The 25224-nt window shown below is 39.0% G+C and overlaps 1 protein-coding gene and 1 long non-coding RNA gene across 2 annotated transcripts in view; one reads left to right on the top strand and one right to left on the bottom strand.

Moving 5' to 3' along the window:
- The window catches only part of RAB2A (RAB2A, member RAS oncogene family), a 42214-nt gene extending 36076 nt beyond the window's left edge, over positions 1-6138 (bottom strand). Inside the window, exon 1 of the mRNA XM_067290489.1 lies at positions 5775-6138. Within this exon, the coding sequence (XP_067146590.1) occupies positions 5775-5820 (46 nt within the window). The 5' untranslated portion in view covers positions 5821-6138. The remainder of the gene's footprint in view (positions 1-5774) is intronic.
- A 568-nt stretch (positions 6139-6706) lies between these two features.
- Positions 6707-25224, top strand: part of LOC106494445 (uncharacterized) — a 46216-nt gene continuing 27698 nt past the window's right edge. The window contains exons 1-3 of the long non-coding RNA XR_010883293.1: positions 6707-7329; positions 8502-8861; positions 14752-14839. This is a non-coding gene — a long non-coding RNA (uncharacterized lncRNA). The remainder of the gene's footprint in view (positions 7330-8501; positions 8862-14751; positions 14840-25224) is intronic.

The raw sequence follows: 25224 nt of genomic DNA, 5'->3' as shown, positions 1-25224 counted from the left end.
TCTGCCTTGGCCCAGCCACACTTCAACTCCTCCCTTTCTTTCATCAGCACTAGTATCCGTTTCACTGCTCAGCAAGCCAAAACAGGCAAATGGTAAGACTAACCTCTCCCTTCTCACTCAGAAGGTTAGGCAATGAGCCAAATCAAGAAACTGATCCAGCAGAAAACTAGTCACCCAAAATGCTAGTATGTGCACAACACTAGGGCTACAAAATATATTGTAAAGGGAAGGATTGTTCTTTTCAGTAGCAGGCTGCACTCACATCAATTCAAAAAGCAGCTCAGGAACCATAGCACAGCTGATGATACAGCACAGCCAATTTAATAGCTTTCATCAAAAAAGCAGATTTGCTTCCTTCTCCCCTTCTAGCTCCGGTGACCCCACTGTGAGTAGCACAAGGAAAGAAAAATAAATTCATGAAACCAGTCTAAGAAAAAAAAAAAAAAAAAGTAATTCCTTTTTTGCTTGATTAGTTGTCAACTGCAAAGTCTGAGGTGTGCTAGAGCCAGCACCAGTGAAACTTCCAGGCTCTCCTTGCCACTAGATGAGATTTGTCTACTGACAGGCTACAGCCAGAAAATAGAGATCTACAACAACTTAAACCAGTCTAACCCAATCTGCAGTCCTGTTCCTCCACTGATGGTTATATGAGTCGATGTGTCCGTCTACGGATCACTTCCTTACTTGTCTGCATAAGCACCACTGCTTCCCAAGAAAGGTGAAAGAGGAAAAGTGTTACAGTAGTAGTCCCAGTTCAGATTTACCCTCAGAATTCAGTTTTTATATCCATTTAGATTTACTGCTAGTTGCCTCTGATGGGTAGACTCGCTCCTTCCTGCAGAGTTCCACCTTCTTACTCAGAATGACTCTTACATTTCTCTGAATGCAGCTTAAATTTTTTTTTTTTTTTAATCACCTTCATGAGCTGAACTGGCTCTCTGAAGGACCAGACAAGCAATGATGCTGACAGCTCAGAAGCAGAAGTAGTCTGTAGCTAGGACAAGAAGTGGGAATCAGGTCCACCCAATTTGGCAGCTGCTAACCTTTAGACTAGTCAGCCTTCTCAAAGAACAATTTTTCTCCTTGCTGTTACTTCACAAGACAGGGTGAACCAATATGCTCACCACCACGGAGCTGAAGACCTACTCCCCTTTGCTATCTTGCTGCCACCTATCCTTCCCAACCCACTCAGTAGAAAATTAACCTAAAAAAAGTGAGTTGAATCAGCTCATGGAAAAGTATGAGTCTCCACATAGTAAGGGGAGCAAGACCTCCTTCTTTCACCTGTAACCAGACGGTATGTCAACTCAGGCGCTCGTGGAACTAAAACCCTGCTACAAACTGAGCTTAAACAAGCTGTCTGCTGCTCCTACCTCCCTTTAGGAAACAAACAAGCAAAAAAAAAAAAAAAAAAACCCAAAACACCCTTTAAATAAGCTGAACGCAGTCTCTAACAACAGACAAGTCGCAAACAACATAGATTTTAAAACCAGCTCAGATTTAAACCAGAAAAATAGTGCAAATGTCACAAGATACAGACCTCTAATCTGACTGATGAGCTATTTCTAGTTCTTTGTGGTAGACTACACTACTTTAGATAGCTTCCAGATGTTTCATGAGCCCAATAAATTTCTTAGTACAGTCAGCAACTCATATTTTCTCTCCTTTTTTTTCAACCACATCATCTTTATGCAACTCAGCAAAGTGCTATATTACCAACCACAGGCCTAGGCATAATGAGACATTAACCTCAAGCAGAGATTTTTTTCTCAATCTTTTATCAGTCAGATGTCTGTCAGTCACAATTCTATCACTAAATGAGAAAATTTTACTAAAATTAATAGGAAGGAGAGACTACAAAGTTTCAATTGGCTACCTCTAAAAGCAAAGGGACCTTTGCATATCAGTTTAAGAAGCAATAAGAAGAGAAGAAAAATAACCTTTAAAATTCTTCATAATGACTACATAAGTTTGGGAAAAGCAATGCTGTAAAATGGCTTTTTAACTCTTTTCAAATATGATTCAGCTTCAACATTTAGGTTATATAAATAGATGTATGCTGCTGTAAATAATTTACAGCAAACCACTGCTCTAAGTTTTCCTTTCTTCATAAAAATTAGTGCACATCTACAAACTAAAAGGAGCTCTTCAGCTCTATCACATTCCATTTAGTATGGCATTACCCAACTGGTAACTCTACAGGTCTTAATAATAATAAAAAAAAACCTTTCTCCAAATAAAATTAAATTACATGAGGCTAAAGAAAACCTGTTCATGTCCTGGATGATCATGAAAAGCTTAGAAAGCTGTCAGTCATTCACAATAAAAAACTTTCTTTCCCCCCCCCAAGTTATAATAATTATGGGGGGCACACAGGAACAGTCTCATGAGATCAGTTGTAGAGTATCTACTTACAGTTCAGTATTTCTAATTAACTTCTAAGTAGATAAGAAAAATATGTGTTTATAAACACGTGATATCTGCCTTTTAGGGATCAAATTATTACCAAAAGGGTCTTATGCCAAGATATAAGTAGTACAGATCTAGTACCCTGGTTTCACTATGAGCAAGTTCTCAACCTATCATAAGGTGCTAGCACCAGCTCTGGTAAGATGAAAAACTGTTTAATTAAGGAGTAACATTATACACTTTTAGAAAAAAAGGGCAAGAGGTTCTTGCCATGCATGTCGCCAGCTTAAAAGAGCTGTCCCAGAACAAAGTGTAGTGACACTAGATACGTATTCACAAGAAGGGGAGAGAGAAAAAAAAAAGTTTAATTCAATTGCTTAATTTCAACATCTGATAATTTCCTAGACAAGTGATACAGTAGACTAGACAGCTTACTTTCCTCCAGAAAATAAGGAAAGTTAGATCACCAAGCAATTATACTTTGTCTCATCACCTTCCCCTAACACAAACAGATAACACAAAAGAGATATTTGCTGCTTATAAACCAAGGATATCTGCTGAAATTGGAAGGCAAGTGCATTATGCAAGAAGCTCCAAAGGTTGCTGAATTAACACATACACGAAAAGCAGAAAACAGACATGCCTATGGAAGATGCAGCAACACTGATCATACAGACAAATCATGTTGGTGGAAAGAAATCTGACCATTGCAAAACTGGTATTTCAGCCATATGGAACTGTAACATTCTTTGATGGAAATTGGTAAACATACTTGGATATAAGAAAACCCTATTTAATGCATATTGCAGACTTACTATTATAAATAACATGGGATTGATTCTGTTATGGTTGTTCATAGAGCTGTAGTGCCTGAAGTACCAGCAAAAGAAAAAGTCACTGAATGTCAATGACCAATGAAGCACGCAGTAAAAACGGACAAGATCTGTTGAGCAAGGCAGTCTTACACAATTTCTTTAGCTGTCATTTTAAAAGACTGAGATCATACTAAATTTCTGTTGAAGTGGATGAAAGCATTTGGAATCACAATTCAGAATACACATGCAGGTGTCTTGTATAACTGCAGACTTTTTGTTGTTTTGTTTATTGCTTGCATAACCCACTTTGACATTTAGCTCATCTTCCTTTTTCAGCACTACAAAACAATGTCCGTCCTGGGTTGATGCTGTCTTATTTTTCATCTACAGTTTGTTTACAACTAATTGCTGAGTCACCAAGCAGTTAATCCACTTCCAAAGACTCTAAATCAAGTCCCAAAGATAAATTTCTTGATCACTATGGAAATTACAGGCATGCAAGGCCACTGGCATATCTTCACTGGTTGTAATGCTGTGGTAGACCACTACTGGGACAGAAAAGGACAGTCCCCATACACTCCATTAATTTCCATCAGTACAGCTATGAGTGCAACTGCCTTTGGCAGAGGAACAGCAACACCTAAACCATCATAGTCATTTTGGCAGCAAACTGTGCACAACATAAATTGGCTCTTTGGTACTAGCTATATTAGAATACTTAAAAGGCTCATAGATCTAAATAAAAGCAAAACCAGCTTTCCACTATTGGCATATTTAATTCACTTTACCAGTGACTGTTGCACAAGTTTTAATTAGCTTCCTATAGCAACTCTGAATAAATGCTACAGAAAGTTTTTCATTTTTTATAAACTTGGGAGCTGTTTTCTGTTCAGTGTGCTTCTTCTAGATCTTACAATTCCTGTATTTGGTTCTTAAGAAATGGAAACAACTTCAGAAGTGACACGCATCCACTCTGTATTTCATATTTCAAGCAACTGAAGCAATCTTCAATTAAGATGCAGAAGGTCAACAGAAACCACTACACAGAGGATATTTCATTGTAAAAATTTAATCTGTATACGATCAATGTACCAAAGCAACTGTTTACTGCCCTCTCTACCACTCTGACGATTATAGTTTTTAAGATGCACCAGAACACAAGGCCATCTGTTCTGAAGCACTATGACCCTGAATTCTGCACTACCATTTTGCATCATCCTGAGCAAAAAAACCTCCTTTTACTTCCCTTGACTCTGCTGAAGTAATCTCCTGTCCTCTAGTTTGGTTTATGAGCTGTCAGTCACCTAGATACTCAAGAAAAATCTGAAATCTTATCATCATCTATGGACTATTAAATACTTCAAGATGGTCATTATAACCATGATATATTTCTTAATATTCATTTATACTACAGTTTCAAAAAAAATCTGTAGAGTTTAAATGTAGGTTAAAAAACAAAACAAAACAAAAAAACCCCACGTAGTAGTTGCAATCCAGGCTATTTAACAACCACATATGCAATGCAACTGTAGTGTACAATTACAGTACCATAAACTCTAGCAACAGATAAACTGGTTCATTGATATGAAGTATAATTATGCAGGTATCCCTAGTATAGCATGTAAAGAGACAGCTGTGTCATCAAATTTATTAAAGAGGGCATTTACTCAGGTATGAGGAAGACAACGAGAAAGATGCACAATACACAAGCACAATAGCTAGCTTTGTTATTTACCTTGTCCTGCCAAAAGTGTGATTGAAAGAATGCCATCTATACCCACACTACGCTAAGGAAGCATAGAATATGTTGTCAAAAAGTGCATCAAACAGCATAGGGTTAGGCCTGCAGCATTCTTAAGCAATGTTATTTGCAACATGGTAGTCAATGACAAACGGAAGAGAACAAGTTTTTAAAAAGGGACAAACAAATGGGTGGGGGACCACAGATGCAGCTTACAGCATCTAGAAAAGCAGTTAGTCAAAAAATGGCTCCTATAAATTAGAAGAAAAGAGTCAGGCCTTTTGATTTCCCTTTGACAGCATGTCCTGACACTTAAACAGTTTGCTATTGCACCTCCAGCCCGGGCAGGAAATGGCATCCTCACGGCCTAAAGGTACCTCATAGCACCGGTCTTTGCGTCACCACAAAATTCCTAGGAAGCACGCAGCAGCTCTTAGGCCTCAGGGCTGCAGGGAGGTAAATAAGGGGTGGCTGCCCAGGTGCGAGTTTTGCACTGATAGCAGCCCGCACCCCCACCAATCTCCGCCCCCGCCTTTCACACCAAGGCGCCGCAGCCCGGGGCGTGACACAGCCCGGCCTGCCCTGCGGCCTGTGCCCCGGGCCCGGAGGCGGCTGTCACGGAGCCGGGGCGCAAGGCCGCTGAGAGGCAGGCCGAGGCCACGGGCGGGGCCCAGCGCAGAGGCGGAGGAGCCGCCTCCTCGCGCAGGGGCACCACGTCAACGGAGCCAGCACTGCGGAAATGGGAGCGGGGAGCCGGGCCCGGCTCCCTGCGCCGCCCGGCGCGGCCCGCCGCCGCCGCCGCTGCTCACCTGTGTCCCCGATGATGATATACTTGAAGAGATACGCGTAGGCCATGGCCGCCCAGTCCCCGCCGCGCCGGCTCTCGCTGGCTGCTTCGTGACGCGCGCGCTCTCCCCCCGCCCCCGCTGTCCGGGCTGGCGCTACGGAGAGTTCGAGACGGTTAACGGCCGCCGGGCGGGGACGCTCCGCGGGTCACGCGCCGCGCCCGCCGCGCTCCCTCCTACCTGCGCCGCCGCCTCCCGCCCCTGCGCGCGCGCCGCTCTGCGCGGGGGCGCCCTCGCTCGCTCCCCCTCCCTCCCTCCGCGCCCCAGAGCGCCCGGAGGAGGCAGACGCGGCGGCGGGAAGAGCGGGCGGCGAGAACAATAACAGGCGCTCAGCAGCCCCCAGCCCCTCCGGCAACGTCACGCACCAACCTCCTCGCTCGGCCCCACCCCCGACCCGGAAGTGCTGAGGTAGCCGCGGCGCGACGCGGCGTGCTCGGGCGCGCGCGCACGCACGGCGGCCACCGCCTCCCTCGCGCCTCGCGGGGGGCGGGGCGCCGCCTCCGCCCCGCCCCTTCCCGCCGGAGCGGGCGGGAGCGGGGCCTCTCCGCGGGCTGCGGCCTTCTCCCGGTGAGGGTTGTTTATTTTTCTTTGCTCTGTTGCAAAAAGGGCCGTCACGGCCCCAGAGGGGCTTCCTGCTGGTTTTCCCGCCGGGGTAATTCCACTGCGGCTCTCGCAGGGAACAGAAAGCTGGCGTGCAGGGAGCGAAGCCGCTCAGGAGCCCGCCCGTAGCCGAGGCCGTGCCCGAAGCCCTTGAGCACCCCGGTGTAGCTCTTGGTTTGCACCCGTGCCGGATGACGCTGAAATACCAGAAGGGGCGACAGCAGTCTGTGGACCAAGCCCAGCCCCGGCGGGGTTTTCGCTGGGGGGCTCCAGCACTGAGGGTGCTTCTGGCCGAGAGGTTCCAGGGAGGCCTTGGTCTAAGGTCACTGGGCCGGCTCTGAGCCAGGGCAGCCTGGGAGCTGAAATGCTAACAAGCAAATCTGTGCAAACTAACTTATTTTCCTCACTAATCAAACTTGAGTTCTGGACTGGAAGCTGTTTTTTCCTTTCCTTTTCTGCATTTCTTCATCAAAACAGAAGCAATAAGCCAGGAAGCTATCCTGCATTCAAAGCTGTTGTTAGGATTTCTTAAACTTCACGTGGGACTGCTGAGTTGGAAGAAACTTAGTTATTGCTTGGTCTAAACGTGTTCCCTAAGAATGCAACGCACCCAGACCTTTGGCTCCCGGGTTGGCCCCATGCTGCAGACTGGTGGTGGCTCTGTATGGAGGGGAGGGCTGCTCGGCTCCCCAGTCGGACGCTAAGGCCGATGGTACCCCAGGTTGCCCTGCAGCTCCGCTGTTTGTTTGCTGTGCGTTAGTGGAACTGCTGAAGAGATGCTGTCATTTTCTCTCTGTGAGCCCAGAGGATGACCTTTCTGGCTGTACCATTCTGACAGCTTTTACCTGTAGGAAGGTTTTTGTATGTGGCACTTCAGGTCAGGAAGCCGGACAACATTGACTTACACCGTTACTAACAGGTGTGTGTCTAACTTGCTCTTAAGAACTTTCAGTAAAGCTGATTGTGCAGTACACCAAAACCTATTTCCGTATTTTATGACCTTTTTATTAGAAAGATTTTCCTAAAATCCAAAACCAAGCTTATTTTTTTTTACTACCCTCTTCTCTGTGGACATGGAAAACAAATGCTTGCCATGAAAGGAAAAGCAGTCCTTTATATATTGTGAAAGTTTTATCTACATTACTTTTCCACATGAAAAATTAATGTTTTCAACCTTCCTTCATCAATCATTTGTCTCCTCCTTTTTCTTCCGCTCCTCTGTACTTCTCCCACTTTCTCAACATTATTTGTAGAGTGGGGAGTCCAAAATAGGAGGTCTCATGTGTCCATGACACCAGCCTCATTACCCCGAAACAAAGTCATGGGAGTATCTCCAGTGTTGGATGAACTACAGTCTTGCTGAATGTGATCTTGCTTTTTTTGCAACAGCATCTGAAGAAGTTTATTTTTCATCCTAGATCCCCGTTCTGCCTATCTAGCCAGTTATTACCTGAATGTCTCTATACATTTGATATCTCTTTATGAAGCATTATATTACCTTTTACTAAATTTCAGCCATTTTGATCAGGGCCATTCAGTTTGTCAAGGGTATTTATTTTGTTTTGTTTTGGTTTTTTATTCCATCCCAGCCATTCTGTTACCCAGGTTGTATATAAAAAAATTTAGTAGGTCTTGCCTGGACAGGACGGAGCCCTGAATAGCCATGTGTGTCATGTTGTTTTAGTTTAAAAACCCTTTATAACTGTTTTTTTTAGTCATATGTGTACTTCCTAGTGATTCCTTATATTGCATTTTTCTTAATTTTTTTTTTAAGAATGTGATGCAGAAGAGAGTCTAAGCCTTCCTGAAGTCAAGATATGTCACACACACTTTTTCCTTTAGGCCATGTAGCTTTCCAGAGAAGGAAACTGGGTTGGTTTGATCATTGTCCATTCTTGAGAAATCCTTCCGTTCTATTTATCGCTTATTTTTTACGACCTGTTGAACTTTGTTCATTAAAAAAATTTTTTTTTAAATGAAGATGATCATATTGCATAACTTGGCTTTCCTCAGCCAGTAAGTCATATTTGAGCAAAACAAATTGGAAACTGCATGTGTGAATCTAAAGCATTTCTTATCTTCAAAATCCAGGCACTTTGTCTCCACCTGAACACATGAAGTGAACAAGGCAGTATGGAAAAACTTCTCCATCTTCTTTTGGAGGACACGACTTTCCCCATGGAAAAAAAACAAACAAACTGCCCCCATATTTTACTTATTAGAAGTGGAGTTCCAGTGGAATTTTTCATTAACTAACAATTCCTATTCAGAATGACTTTTCTCAGGAAAACAGAATTTTTTGCCTCAATTTCTGTCAAAACTAGGCTCCTGTTTTCACATATCTGTGCGTACAGGGGCCTGCCTCCATCCTCCCTATCCCAATAAATTTTCATAAAAATCGGCAACTGTATGGAGAAGAGTACTGTTGCTCAAGGAAAATCTGTAGTTGAGGTCAGTTAAAATAACAAATTCATACTGAAATGAGTCTTCTTAAATGCTCCATCTATAGGTAAGAACTTCACACTGCTTTTGATTTGGTGTCCATCAACCATGGGGCACAAAGCTACAGGAAACCAGGCATCCTTAGGACCTAAATAGACAAGCTTTTATGCAGTGTAAGTAGAGGCTGCTGCCAATAGAGATGGTGCAGCTCTGCACCCAGTAACCTGCTCTTGGTCCCTCCCTTGTTCTGGCACTGTTTGTGTCATCTGTGGATCAGGGAAATGCCATGGCTAAACTTCAAATTTTTCTGTGTTAGCTTTCAGCTGAATGAGTTCCCTGTCCTGGCTAATCCCACAGCCGCATAAACTATATTGCTCCTGCCAGCTTTGTCAGATGGATGCTGCCTCTACTCAGCCAGTCCTTATCCTCAGAGAAGGTCCCGTGGTTGTGAAAGCTAAAGCCCAGGCTGGGACATCAGTCATGCAGCCAGGTGTTGGCTCATAGTATGAGCCCTTTCCTACTGAGCCTCTCCAAACTGGCAGGATTAAGGAGAACCATGTGGACTTCTGTGTCCTTCACCCTTGTCTCCACAGTCCTGTAGTCACTCATGTGATATGTTCCAGGTCTCCAGTGGTAGTATCCGGGATCCCTGCACGCCTGAGCCATAAAGGGTATTAGTCTGAGGGTTGGACAAGCCTCGGCAACCTCTCCGCAGCATCCCAGTGTAATAAGTTTCAAGCGTGTTTGCTTCGCTGATGAGATTCGGTTTCTTAATTTTCTGGGAAGAGTTCTGTGATCTTCTAGGCCACAAGTTTGACACAAGCAAAACTGTCCAGAATAATTCTGATCAGAAAAGGGAATTTCCATTTTGTAAAATTTCAATTTACTGATGGGGAGAAAATACAGGTATTACAGAAGTTCCAGTGAAATGGAAGGGTCTCTTTAGCACTACTGCTTAACAGCTTTCTGATTTGATTGACAGCCTTCTCTTTGGAGAGAAGTCACCCTTACGTACTTTGCTATCCTGGTGCGTCAGAGAGGTAGCCAGCTTGCCTGCAACCCAGGTAGCAGAGAAAGGGCCACTTGGCTGGCTTGCTGACTGCTGGGCTAGTCAGGAAGTCAGCGGTCATTTTGGTCAGTGGCTGCATAGTGAACAGATAGCCAAATCACTGCTGCTTTTGCAATCAACCTGGCCTGCTTTAAAGGGTTTTGTGTGTGCGCATTTGTGGAGTATTTCATTTACTTGTGATCCTACTACTTGAATGTTTAGGGTATCAATGTTTGGTAGAGGTTTGCAATGGTATCCCATGGTAAATACAAGCTAATTTGTTGCTGGATAAGATGACTGTATGCCTAAATTATTCCATTCTATCAGCAGTTCTACCAATTTCAGATGCCTCCAATTGGAGATTAATGCAAAATTGATTTTCCTCCATGTTATGTTTAACATTTGTTTAAATGCTATTAAGAGACTTGTAAGCAAGTAGGTATTGTATTTGCTTATTTTTTAACTCTCATCTGCCCAAATTTCTGTTTTCCGGACAAATGAATATATTATTTTTTTAAGCATCAAAACATTAAGCATTAATAGAAGGCTACCATGGACTGATTCTCAATTATTAAAAAAATTATTAGCCAGTAGATATAATAGAAGCAGTGGTTATTCAATACTGAAACATAAGGTTTGCATAGGGTTACTTTGATTTTTTTAATGTTGTTTTGGATAATACATGTTATCTATCAGTGATTTTATGTAACAAGCTCTTTAGAAACATGATGGTATATTTGTCTTAGAAGTCAGTATTGGGATTATATTGTAGCAAATTTAATACGCTTGAGAAAACTAGAGTTGGCTCTTTGTTCTGTATCAGAGGCTTGGAGTTTATAGCAAAGCCTTAGACTTTGCAGGATCTTTATTCCTAATAGTGCTATTTGAGAAAGAGCCATGGAGGCATTCAAAGCTCTAGCTACTCTGCGGAGCAAACCATTAGGCAAGAATTTTGTGTGGGAACTGAAGCACAGAAACGGGACCCTGGCATCACACTTGAATAGAACCACACTTATTTGCATTGTACTATCATTTAACTGTTAGAAGTCAGTTGCTACCTGCTCATCAATTTAGCTCAAATTTTAAAGCATTTCTTTACGCTATTAACTTATTTATATGGCCATGGAGTAGAAACTGTTATTTGCTAGTATCTAGCGTTTACTCAGTCTGTTTGTACTTTTTCTGAATGTTAATTGTACGCCACACACTGTTATTTGTGAATTTTTTTTAATGATTTTTTAGAAGATTAGCTTTGTATTTTACATATGTAAGAAGGCAGTATATAGCATTTTATTTTTTATAAATGTCAAGAATGAGACCATGCCTCATGAGAACATGCAGAGCAGATCCTCCAGGAAGAGAGTCAAGCGTATGTAAGTGTGAATGAAGGCTTGCCTTTGGAAAGATGGAATTCCAGTTGTCTGTGAAGCACAAGAAGTGAACAGCTGTTCGTTAGCCATCGTAGTTTTTCCTTTATTTGTAAAAGACCTAGGATATTTTGAGGTCCTTTTTATGATACCATAGAATCCCCTTCAGATGTTAAGATTAAGGACTATAGAGACAATCTGACTTATTGATAAATCCTCTGGAATTATTGTAAGGAAAGGAAATTAAAAAAAAATCATTATGTTAATGTAATAGAGACTTGTCAAGTGATCAGTGTAGTACCTCTTCCTTCCAGCGAGGATTCTGAGAGTCCAGTACTTTATTGTTATGTTCATTATGTTTTTCTTTGGCCCAAAGTTGTAGGAGCCAATGTAATGTTTTTGATGTACTGCATCAAGCAATGGCATTTACTGCCCTTTTCTGTTGTCTTTTGTGAAATTATAGATCTTTTACTTTCTTGGTGGATTATCACAACAGCCACCCAGGCTGGATTTTTGAATTTGTTCTTTTTGTATTTAATATGGCTTTGATGGAACACTGTTCCATCTTGCAAAATTGGCACATAATTTGTTATGTCTGTTGATGCAAGCTTCCTGTATGCTCAGGTACATTCTCAATGCAACTTGCAATTCTGTGCAAACAGTTCTCACATGCAGCCACAGTTGCTTGTTGTATTTTTTTGCCTTTAACATTGAAATTTCTGGTGGAATATATGTTGATCATGTAATTAAAAAACTGCAAGGTGTTATCTTTCTGAAATTCCCTTTTGGTTTCTCATCCACTCATTGCTGACTGGTCTTCTGTGAAGTGCCCCAGACCACACCCTTGACTTTACACCTTAGTCCAGTGATCAAATTCCATTTTTCCCTCCAGGTTGTTTGTGCTTGTTTTATTTTACGATAGGGGCTTTTGGAAGCATCAGCAAAGAATCAGATGCATTTAGTCTCTTCTTTACCTCCTGTGGACAGTAATCTCTGTTCCCCTTTCTAAGTCAATCTGATAGATTGTTATTTATCTTGAATGGGCAATTCCATGCATACTTGTTTGCACAGAAAGAATGAAGCTGAGTAGTTGTGTAACTCCCAGTCCTGCATCCCTTGGGCTTGATAATAGGATTCTCACTTGCACAGCTGGAATATAGGCTTATCTTTCACTGCTTTTTTGATCTTTGCTTTCAAGAAAGTTTACATCTGAATTATGTAAACCTTTACACAATGACTGGTTTGCTAGGTATGTAATTCATGGCAGAGCAAACACATTAGCATCTCCATTTTTATATCATTTTTACAGTACTCTTCCAGATGTCCAGCTTGAAAGCCAACTCTGGTTTTGATGTTCTGATCCATGGGTTCCGATACCTTTAATCTAGAGCAATCATATGAATCATAAACTGGACTGACATAGAATTCATGACATAGCTTAATTTGGCTCTTTCTCCAATTTCCTGGACTAATGATTTAACTATAGTGATAGTAGTTTTCACCTCTTACCAAGAATCGTTAAACAGGTGTAAGTTATCTGTATACTCATGTGAAGTTATCTTAAACTGCTTGTGTACCTAGTCTTTGCTCTGTGATTCCATCTTTGAAATTAATGGATCAGTTGCACGGCTGACAGTCATTTAATCATTGGATCCTCTAGTCTACTTTTATAGCCCTCAAAATCTTGATGTTTTTCTTTTATAGGCGGCACCAATGTCCAGGGTTTTTTTTAGTATCCTCTGCAAGCAGAAGTCTGGGGAAGGTTTGGCCTGTCAAGGTAGCCAATGGAAATGTGGTTGTGGGTGTTTAGGGGTCAGTGGAGAAGAAAAGCGTTAGCTCCAGCGTGTGGGATGCAGCAGAGGCCATATACAGGCAGAGCAACAGGAAGAGGAGGGGCAGAGCCGCAGGTGTCTGCTGGACTCTGGGATGGGCGGCCTGGGGCAAGAAAAATGAAAATGCTTTGGCATTCCCACTGAGGTGTGAGGAGAGTGTGTGCGAGGGAATAGAAAGAGCAGGGGGCTCCGGGCTGGATCGGAATGAGAGAGGATTTGGGGCAATATGAGAAGAAATCTCTCTGGTGAAAGGTTGGATAAGTGGACTGGAGAACCAGGGCCTTTCGGTGCAGATTACTGAGAAATTAAAATTCTGGAGTGCAGAGGCAGGAGGCTAGAGGCTGGGCTTCTGAGCAGAGTATCTAGACATACGGGCCTCTGAGGGGCATGCAGCTTGGGCTTTGGGGATCCTAGTCCGGGCAGCTCTTCTAGCATTTCAGTTAACAGCCGAAACATATGGTCGAAGAGTGTTTTCCCACTTTCTACTGTCGTTTGTGTTTCTGTCTACTGTTTTGCTTTCAGAAACACAGTATTTCTGCTAAAGGCCAGTATAGCTTTAAAACACCCAAGCGAAATTATGTTGTTGCTTTAATCTGGTGAAAAGGTTTAGAGGTAGGTTTATTTTTTAAAACCTTTAGAAAACACTTTAGAAGAGTGTGGTATTAACTAATATCCTTAGCTAGATGCTATTAATTAAATACTAAAAGTAATACATTCTGAAAGACACCATATTTCTTCAATCACTACAGTTATTGAATGTTCTATTCCAGATCAGATGCACTGATAAATAATTTTTTGAAGGTAAAATTGAGTTTTATTAGCATTTTCTGTTTTCAAAATAAAATCTTGAAACCGCATTTTCAAGTCAGTGCAACAAAAAGTAAAAGAACAATTCAGATGTGTAGTTCCTCATTTTCCCAGCTGTATTCATATTTTAGGTTTTTGAATAGATGAAAATATTTGAATGAGCTCTGCATTATCCTATTCTTTGCAAGTGTTATCATTGTACCCTGTTTTTCCTTCCAAATAATCTTGTTTTTTACTGCCTTGGTATAAAAATAAAAGGTTTGATAAAACAGTAAGTGATAAATTGTAATACTTTTCCCATACAAACAGGAAAAACACAAGGATCCTTGCGATAACCTTGAAATGGCTGGAAAACAAACTAAAAAGATACGCTGAAGGGCTTTTTTTATTCTCAGCAGTGCTAGAAAATATGTACTCACATCACAAGAGCATGGAGTATTAGTGCTATGCAGACAATATCAGAGGTCAATGCAGAAGTCTACTTAAACTGTCATCAAGGCAAATTTTCAAGTTTTTATGACTTTGAAGGCTAATTTTTCTTAATTTTCCTTGGATGTCTAATTTAAATTATATTGGCAACAGTTGGATAAAGAGAAGGTGGAAGGTAACAGAATTACTGCACAGACTCACAAGAAGTGAAAATTGTGAAAACTTTACTGTTTACTCATGGCAAGGAAAGAGACAACTTTAAGGGAATTGGTTTGCTTAAAAAGAAACAGGAGTAGGCAAACCTGGTCAACATTTTTTCAATTTGAAAACTTTTTAGCGTGCAAGAGGTGAAAACATAAGCTTTTCAATTTTTACTTTTTCTCTCTGGTAGTAATGATTTTTTTTTTCTTTTTCAGACACTTCTATTAACCTGTTTTGGTGCTTGTAGAAAGTAAGGAACTGTCTAACATTCTGGAAATCAGCAAAGTTGCTCAAGGATTTAAGGTGAGGAAATCTTAGGCTTAAAGTTGCAGAAGTGATCTTTTCCCACAAAGATATTGGTGGATAATCCATGCTATGTTTTTGTCCGAAAGGTATAATAGAAATGCCTAGTAATTCTACCTAAACACTTCTAGCTAAACCATAGTTAAGATGATGCTAAAATGCTTCAAGTTCTTATTTAAAAGAGACCAAACAAAATAGAAAGAAACTAGAGGTTTATTTTCTCTTTTAAGTACTTGTCCATGTGTACATTCCACTGTGAATATGCATTAATCTTAAGTATTTAAATTAGAACATGTTTTGCTTTAACAAAAATGTATATATTCAGCCATTATTGATGTAGAGCACAGCATGTGCTTCTGCATGTATTTCCTTTCATTTGATTGAGTCTGTGCTTCAGAATCCAAGCCATTTTAAGGTTATTCCAGCACAGCTTTACTCACTCGTCTTCAAACTCTGAAGGTCACACCAAAGCTGCTATTGCCCATGTAAGCTGTGTGTTGCCAGGAAGTGTGCTGTGTGCCAGCCCCTTACATCCTAGCCTAGGGAGTCTTTAACTCCACAGATCAGACTGTGTGCAAGTGTTAAAATTTTTCTCTTGGTTAAGGTTCCTATATCATTGTTTGTCAACCATGCATACATGGGCTGAGAAAGATAAACAATGCATCCTAGAAAGACTCGAAGAGATTGGATGGTAATATGGTAAAAGAAACCCTTCAGCTTGCACTCATTTCAGATGGCAAATTATTAGGGGTTCAATATCTGATATTATTTTGAATTCATGAATACATGACTTACAGACAAATTTGTGCTTGCTTATCTTGTTGTTCTGATCATGAGATGCAAGTAGTGCAAAATTTTGGATGCCTAGGATTCTGCCTTATGTTTCATGTTAACAATTGTAGGGAGAAGATAATTCTGGCTCCAAGGTCCAGCTTACTCTTCATGAGAATTCTCTTTGATGGAGAGTCTCTATTTTTATAGTCCAATGTGTTACTTCTAAACCACTTAAGAAAGGGATTTTTCAGTGCTTTTTTTCTAGTTCTCAGATGGAAAGAAGGGTTGTGTTGCATCTTGACTCAAGGGATTTCTTCTCTGCTAAAATGTAGCTTCAGATTGATTAACACTAGCCACTGTAATCTCATCCTTGAAGCAGTGAAGCTGGTTTAGTTGTCCCAACCTTCATGTCACCATAATGACTTAGCATGCAAAATGCTTGCAGTTTGTGGCAATGCAGAGCCCTCATCATGATAAGGCTTTCCTTGTGGTATGTTGACAGTCCTTTTCTCCAAAGCCTATTATATTCAGCAATTTTGTCATGTTAGGTTTCTCGCTGCTATTTGTATTTTCTTCAGAATGACCATCTTCTTTTAGATGTGGTCAAAACATATATGAAAATTGACAAAATGGCTTTTTGAGTAACAACTTCACTTGTATTTTCTGCCCATGTGTCCAAAAGGTAAGAGGGCCAGTCTCTTTGCAGAACTCCTTTGTGTCGCAGGAAAAAAACACAGCACATTAGTACTCTCCAGTAAGAGCACAGAGTGGTCCACAAGCTATGAAAAGTAATTCCGTGTTTCAAAAATAAAAACCAGACTTGCTCCTTTTACAGAATGATCAGCCAGGTAAGTCCACGTAACAACTGAGGCAAGCAGATTACTGAAGCCCTGTAGGGACCAGGAGCCTACTTCTGGTACTATCTAGTAGCCTTCTCTGACAGACACAATGCAGGAGCATACAGGGAGAGGGCTGAATGAATTTTTCTGGGAGCAACAGCAATCTGGAAATTTTCTGTAGTTCTTCTTGCCATGCAAATGAACCAGTCATGTAATGGGGAAAAGCTGAGCTGTCCCTGAAAAAGAGTGATCAGGAGCATACTACATAAATGGTTTTTGCATTAGCAGCCAAACCACAGCCATCCTCTCCTCTGAAGCAACTCCAAACACAGAGTTGTGTATACTCTGTATAATATCAGGAGTAAATCAGTCTGTACCTACTCAGTAAATAATGTGCTCCCATGGAGCCTATGCTGAAAGTATGCAGTAAAATTCTACCATGTATTGGAGTAATTCAGAATGCAACTAGTCTTGTCCCAGAAAGAAACTAAGCAGCTAGCCTTTCCCAAAAGGTAGGGCAGCAGTAAACTTATTCATATGAGTTGCACTAATTAGAGATCAAAGTATTTGCATTCTGATGACTCAAAGTAAGATATTAAAACTATTCCCTCAAGTGAAAGCAATGAAAATTTGTAGTTCATCTAGTATAAAGCCAACTGAGGCAAAGAGCAAATACAAGGAAAAGCTTGTGACAGATATAATATTTATGTCCAATAAAAATGGAGGAAATAGTGCAATATCCAGTTTAAGTAGTACAATGTTATTCATAAAATAAAAACAAATGTCTGGCAAAATGTGTTAATCACAGTAGACACTGAAAGGAAGAAAAGAAGAAAAAGAATAAGAAAAGATGGATTTAGACCAACTGTACAAGCTCTAGGGTTTCCAAAATAAGGGGCCACACAGGAGTTCACAGGCTTGTTAAAATACCTGAATAAATTCATCCCTAATTTGTCTGAATAAATCCTGCTTCACTTTTCACTTTTACTGGAAGAAAAAAATATGATTGAGATCTTTCATAGACTGAATGGGTTTTCTGAACATGCCACCCATCCTATGGCTCATTCATTTAGATTTCTTCTTAATAATTCTATTTTTTTTGCCAGTAATTTGCATTTAAATCAAGAAAAAATACTAAAGCTTTCAGTGTACTTTCTTAGAAGAAGATTTTGCTGTAATTGCAACAGGCATATTTATTTTGTTTTACATAAGTCAATTTGGAACATGGAATTGCCCCATTATTTAGAATAGTTCAGTAGTTCAGCTTCACAAGCATTAGGTTTACGAGGGTCTTTTAAAAGACAAAAACATACTTATCCCCTGCAAACATCCTGCACCTCAGATAAAGATCAATAGGTTTAAATACCGTATTTGTAGTAAGCAGATGTTTGACCTTATGTTCTGAGGTGAGTAAATTCCATGCATTTTTGTATGTATAAGTTGGTTTCTGACTTTTCCGACAAAGAGAATTACAGATGTCTAACTGATGCTTAGTCATGCATGTGTAATTTCAGGGAAATGAAGACTTGTACTGAGAAACCAACTAGTAAGAGAGAGTATTTTGCTCAGGCTTATTTTAAAGTAGTTACTTTGATCACAATTGAAGTTCTGTTAATCCTGTCTATTGAATGGGAAAAAATGAAGCTGCAAATTTAATTCTCATCAGTGCAGTTCTGTGATGGGAAAAATACATACCTATTATACATTTATTTATATCAAATGAATATGATCAGTATCATATTTGATAAATAGAAATTATACAAATTCAGACAAAGCCATGACACAATGTATATGCTACCTTATATTTAGGGTAAATGTGGAAGAAAATGATGTGCTAGAGGAAATTCATAGCACTTTTGAATAACGTACTTCCATGGAGTGGAAGAGACAGAAAATGTATCACTGGGGCATTAAAACACTTCAGAAATCCACATTATGTATTAGGAATAGATAACATTATTTCACAAGTTTGGTATCCTTAAAGTTGATACCAAGAGAGGTATATTCATCATTCCCCAAACTTACTTCAAGCTATATGCACAGAGCACTAGATGGTACTGCTAAAACAGCAGCCATGCTTTTCAGGAAATAAAAAAAAAATCTGTAGTAAAGGATTCCTGACATAAATTTGTCATATATATTATATTTTTTATTTAAAAAATTTTTATTAAAAAAATTTTATTTAAATTTTTTTTTATTTTTATATTTTTTATTTTTTATTTATTCTTTCTAATTTTCTTTCTAATTTTTAATACTATTTAGGAACAAGCATTTTCAATATTACTCTAATACTTCTCACAAACTCTAGCCTATTCTTGGAGTAATAGTGCATGATGCAGTAAAGAAAAACTCAACATCATAGAGAATATGTTATAGAAGACCAGAAGGCCAGTGCATTCTTAAGATCCTTAAAAAGTAACCCAGTAGCATCAGCTTGAGGACTTCAGATTTTAGTCACAATTGACGAACTTGGCTTAAAGGGTATTTAGCATGCCTTGAACATAGAATATTGACTAAGAATCTGAATCTGTCCAATGTAAATCAGACCGCCCCTTGGCTCATTCACACATGTATTGAAATGAGACCAGATTTTAGAGTTGAATTGAAATGAGCAGTTTAAATTGTGTGTCAAACAATAATGGTTTGCATCTGACTATGACTAAGGCTCCACTGTTGAAAGAAGGGCAGTACAAGGGAAAACAAAGTCCCTCATCAGAGAAGGCTAACTTGCTAACTGTGGAAGCTTTGGAGGGAGGGAAAATGAGCACTTCAGACCACACCTCCAATTTGGAACATGGTCAGCAAGAATTTCTCAGTCCTTTTTCCTGAAGACAGAGTTGTGAAAGGGTAATGGAAGGTTGGTAAAATATTTTTGTTGTGATTAAGTAGAGCAGAATGGGAAAGAAAGGATACCTTAAAAATCATTTAAGTTCATAAGATATTGCAAACCTAAGGAGAACCCCTGTTCTAGAGAGCTGCTAGTAACCGAAAGAAAGAGGAGCTCCTGGAATCAGAATGTGATGGTCCATCCTAGTAGAGGCTTCCTCTAAGTAGGAGGCTTTGCCAAGATTCAAAGTGTGGAAAAGATACTTCCCTGAATAATTTAACACCCTTAGTTGCATAGATTATAAGGGCATAAGAACATTTCCCAGAGCTGGAAATATTCCAGGAAGATTAAGAATAGTTTATGTGATGGCAGTCTGCCTTGAAAAAACAAAGGAAAGCAACCATTTGAGATTTACTAATAGCTTTTTTCTTTGCTGGACTGAATTCAACCTCAAAGCCTCACAGATCCCCAAGGCTTAAACTAGAATCGGGCTAGAATCGGACAACACATGCATAGATTGTCAGTGTTGGAACAATCAACCATTTAGAGCTGCACAGAACCTCCCTGAAGTTGCAGATGTACTTTTCCTGGTGCATTAAGTGATACTAGAGTTTTAAAAGAGGATTTACTAAGAGTTTAAGTAACAAAAAGCCTATCTGGGAACATCAAGGAAAACAAAAATGCCTTGGCTTGGCATATCCTAAATAGTGATGACGACTGTCTTATAAGTGACAACAGTCTATTATAGGTATTTGTTTTATCAATTTGCAATGTCTTCTATTTTCAGTTAAATACTTTTTAAAATTCCATACATAGAAATACACATACAGTCAAAAAGTTTATTCTGGCAGAATTAAATTAAGAGAGATGAGATATAGAAGGTTTATATAACTAACTCAGGGCTAAGCAGTGCAACTGTAACTCCCTTCAGGAAGCCTACATGTTTGAGATGATCACATGTATGAATAAGAGCTATGTAAAATCTTTCCAGGCTTTACTTCTGTAAATAGCAGCTATAGTAACCTCTGTGGTTTAGTCTTCAGTAGAGTTCATTCCTTGTTTTAATGTAATCAGTTTATTACCAATAAATGTGAACTGAGTAACATGACTGGCATTTAAAATCTAAATGCACTGCAGTTGTATACTGCAGGCTACAATTTCCACCTTTGCATGTTCTCAATGACCTCTAAGAGCAAAACTCTGAAATAACCATTAAAAATCTCCATAACACTACTGTAGATAAATAACTATACTGATTTGATACTTTAGAACATAGAGCTTCTTCCTGCAAACCATGGCTTGTGGTTATCTGTTGCATCCAACATTGTTGATACCTCGGGTATTAAACATTAAAACTGAATCTACTGGTGTTTGATGTAATACAATATTGGGTCTTTATTCTTTTCATGGGCCATCACTAACTGCAGACCACTGATTTTAAGGAGTCACACAGTTGTGCCCTCTTCTCCAAAACCAGTGAAATTATCAAGGTTATGTTGGTGCAGTTCCCTCAATGAATATAACGATTGATATGCATTTCAGAACACCATTTTATCTTCGGTTCAGGTTAATTTAATTTAGTCATACAAGTTGACAGTTATTCCAAAGCACAATGTTTTGACATTGCATTTCTCACAGATGTTTGGAGAGTTGGCTTTGACTCATTTAGAAGAAACCTTGAGGAAGGTCAGTAGTCATAGCTGAAACATCACTTTCTTGAGTGACTGTCAAAATAAACAATTTAAACTAGCATAGGTTATTGAAGTCAGTGTTTCTTTTGCAATATTCTATGTTAATTGAGAGGGCTAAGTTACAAAATTTACTTTTATTATACAGAAAGAAGTTTCAAGGTCACTTTTACCATCCCACCCAGTCATATGTTCCTAGTTAAATAAGGTAGAAAAAGCAAAGAAGCTTATTAATGTCAGCTTCTCTCTCTCCAAAACTTCACTTAAAAGTGGAAACAGCATGTTTTGAGGATGGGGGGTTTGAATTTACTTAGGCCTTATCATGGGAAATTGGCATAAGAACTGGGACATCAACCTGTGTCTTGAATTCACTTCCCTATTACAGATTTGCTGTTGCCGTGATAAAATTCTGGTTAGCACCTCCTTACATTACACAAGTATTATGAGGATCAAGAAATATTGAAGAGCTCAGTTATCCAATAATGGTGGCCATGCAAGCATATTAAGTATGTAGTCAACTGAGGCTAGATAAATCATCACCATCTACTTTGATTCCCTAGCTGGAATGAACAGATATCTGTTTATAATTGGGTCAGTTTAATGATGACATTTGGACTGGGTTAGATGACTAAAGTTCATCTAGATGTTCAGAAAGTCATCTTTCTCTTCTCTGGTTGAATAATGTACCAGAGACAGATGGATGTTACATTACCTATTTATATAAACATTCGTAGGGATTCTTTGGGATTTTCTATATAAATCTTCTCTGCGTATGGGATACAGCTATATTAGCAACTCTATTCTGAATTTACTACGAAATAAACCAGAAACTCTGTAATAGAAGTTGAACTCAGTCTCTCACTTACAGCAGTGATTAAGCATATCCTCTCTAAAATTATATCACTCTTGGAATTGATTCCAAAAAAAGTAATGAATTGTTAACAACTTAGTAATTACTAATTATATGAGTTAATAATTAAATCTGTTTTCCTCAAGAAATTTAGCATAATGTGCCAGCCTTTTATCTAGAAAAAACCTCTGTGGAAGGTAATTCTCGAGCTGACTGATTGCAGAAGGTAATTTTTAAGCAAATATATTTTTAGGGCTAGTGGTTTTTCTTCCTTTTTTCCTAATTGAGCATTTCTTCTTCAAGACTGACTAAGGTTAACAACCTTCATCAGGAAAGAAAAAAAATCAAGAATTGCTTACTTCTGAAGTAAAGTATTTGGGCTCCCATATTTTTGTAAATATATCTATTACAAATACCTCAGAAAAAAACACTTAATTATATTTATATATAATATAAATATAAATAAAATTAAATTTTATAAGAAGTTACTTAGCCACAATCAACCCAACCACTATGTCAATTTTTTGTCATATCATGCTTTAAACTCTTACTTTTTTTGTGAACATACATCATATAATGAAAAGTTAGAAAAATCTAGATGTTTCTTCTGGGTGGTGAAATGTTTCCTCATGCAGTAGGCTATAAATCAGGAAAAACTTTTCTTCTATGAAGAGATTAATAGCTGCTAACCAGGCTACCTTCCCATCTCTTTGCCTATATAATTGCTGTAACACAGAACTATTATCTTTGCAAAATTTTTTGCATCTTGTCATTTTCTTATAATCAGAAACAATCTAGAGAAAGCATTTGTCTCTTCAGCAAGCTCCCTATATTCATCTTTTAACTTCTAAATTAATTGATCCTGTGCCCTGAATTTCAGCCTTGCAGAAGTGAAGACACAGGTTAAGGAGCTGTCATCACTGTAACTCATGAAGGAATTTGTGTTGCAGAAGGTCACAACATTTGCCATTTACAGCCTATTTCAGAGTTAGAAAGTCTAGCTTTCATGAAAGAAAGTAGTCATTTGTCTTAGCTGTAGTCAGTGATCCATTACTGATTACTTGATTTACCTTGTAAAATTTGGTACAAGTCAGCACCTAGTTCCTTTACTTGTATGTCAGAAGAGAAAAAAAAAATGAGAGGGATTAGCTGCAGCATGTGGTCAAGTTAATTGGTTAAAAATTTTTTTAATTTTCTCAATACAGGTAACTGCTTCGATAGTATGTATCCTTTCCCTCCCTTCTTTCAAAAAGTATGCCAGTGGACTTCAGAACCCTTACAGAAGGATGAATTTCAGTCCAGTTTTAAGCAAAGAGATTTCTTTTAAGGCTGGCCAAATTCCATTTTCTTACAACAGCTGCAACATTTTTCTTACACTCACCACATAGTCTTCTGTAGTGATATGACAACAATAAGGCTATTCCACATTAAGATTAAGTATCTCATCCTGAAGTTATACAAGATATTCATCTGCACTCTACTCAAGCAAATCATATTTTGCTCCTACAGAAAATGGAAGATTATGGTTTGTTCAACCATCAACCCTTAATGGTAGTTTTTTTCTTGCTCTAAAAGTGAGTAATAAGATTTACATGCAGAAAGGCCTGGACTTCAGAGTTCTGTTGTATACCAGTATCCAGTTTCTCATAATCTAATTATTTGCAGACTATATCAGTCTTTTTCTTTTTGTTTTCCTTGATCAGTTTGTATATCAGATAAGACACTGGTATCTCTACAGGTTACTGGTCATATTCCTTTATAAACAAATGCAGACTAGGAATCCAGTGTAAACCTTCAAGAATATTTGAAGGCTAATCTCTGTGTTTGCTAATCCAAGACACAAATCTTTTTTTTTTTTTTCCAAACAGATGCCACCTATACATGCTGAGTATCCATTGCAATTTCATATCTGTAAATTTACCACCAGTCTTGTCTTTTTAAAATAATGACAATATGATCCTTTAAAATGCTTAGGTTAGTATCTTTTATGTTCTCAGATCACTGAGCAGTAGTGTTTATCTAAAATACTGCTGTGAAATTTTCAATACGTAGGTCCACATGTTTCCATCATGCTACATTAGGGACTTTCTCTGAGGACAGAATTAATTCCTTTTCCTCTTTCAGCCTGCCTAAATTATAGGAATGATGTCTACGTGAGCACCAATCTGAGGAAAAACACATTCCACACTCTTAGCAAGTTCAATTTTGATATCAAACTAGTGAACTGCAGCCATAGTACTTACTATACTGTACTGCCTTATATTTATAATTTTAGTAACATTGTAGCCAGTGATCAAGTCCCCAGTCCAGCTGGGCCCAATTAGCAACTAACTCAGTTGCCTTCTTGCTTAATTAAAATAAGACTTCCCTCCATCCTTTCTAATAAATTTATGTCCACTTACAGTCAGGCACAGTATTTCCTAACCCTTCATACTTTCTAAGGCATATCCTTTGAAAACCATCTACCCATGGGCTTCAATGTCCCATGAAATTTCAGGTTTTACTTTCTATTTCCAAATAATTCTTATTTATTCCCAGAATTTTAGGTGCCAATGTTTTCTGCTTTGTTTCTGTTCACTTGTTATTTTTCTGCATAGCCTCTTGGATGATTTTATTCTGTATTCCTGTATCTCAGCCAGTGGTCACAAATACTACCTTTCACGGAATTAACACACCCTCTTTTCAGTCATCGAGGTTACTCTGGTCAAATTCCACTTTCATTATGATAAACCAAACCAGTTAAAGTTGACTTATCTATCCATTTACAGGGAGCTGTGATTTTAACCTGTTTTATTTCAGTTGTTCTGGTTTTGGTTGCTGATGGTTTACAGATTTCCCACTAAGATTTGGCACATAGTTTCCTTTATGCTTTACTGGAACAGTATGTCAATTTTAATTTTTCGTTATACTCTTTCTGAATTCTCCTTTCTCTTTTTTCCCTATTGTAGTTCATTTCCAATTTTCTAGGTCTTCATCTTTTAAGCAATTTAATATATGATTATGTCAGAATGGATTTTTTTCTGTCATTTTATGCCATTTCCCCCCAAATAATACTTACAGACTCTTAAATGTGCATTCGTTAGCTGATGTAAGAGCCCTCCTATCCTAATATGAAAATCTTTGAACTCTTCCCGGGACAATACCTGTGAATAACTGAATCTTCCATAGTAACTTCTCCTAGAACAATCTGCATCAGGTAAGTGAGAATCTTAACAGTTCAGCTTCTCCTGCCAGGCCAGTTAAGTGCTACATAGACATAATTTTAAAACTAAAAATTTATTAGATTTAGGCATGTAAAGCCCCAAACCATAGTTTGCATGGGTGTCTATCTTGCCTGTTGAGCTTCTGAAAACAAACAAGACTTCATTACTACACTCCTGTGATTATGTCCTTTTACCTCTTTCTTT

The sequence above is a fragment of the Apteryx mantelli genome, chromosome 2 (genome assembly GCF_036417845.1).
Source record: "Apteryx mantelli isolate bAptMan1 chromosome 2, bAptMan1.hap1, whole genome shotgun sequence".
Lineage (NCBI taxonomy): Eukaryota > Metazoa > Chordata > Aves > Apterygiformes > Apterygidae > Apteryx > Apteryx mantelli.
Note: the sequence above shows the minus strand (reverse complement) of the source record. Positions and strands in the feature narration are given on the sequence as shown.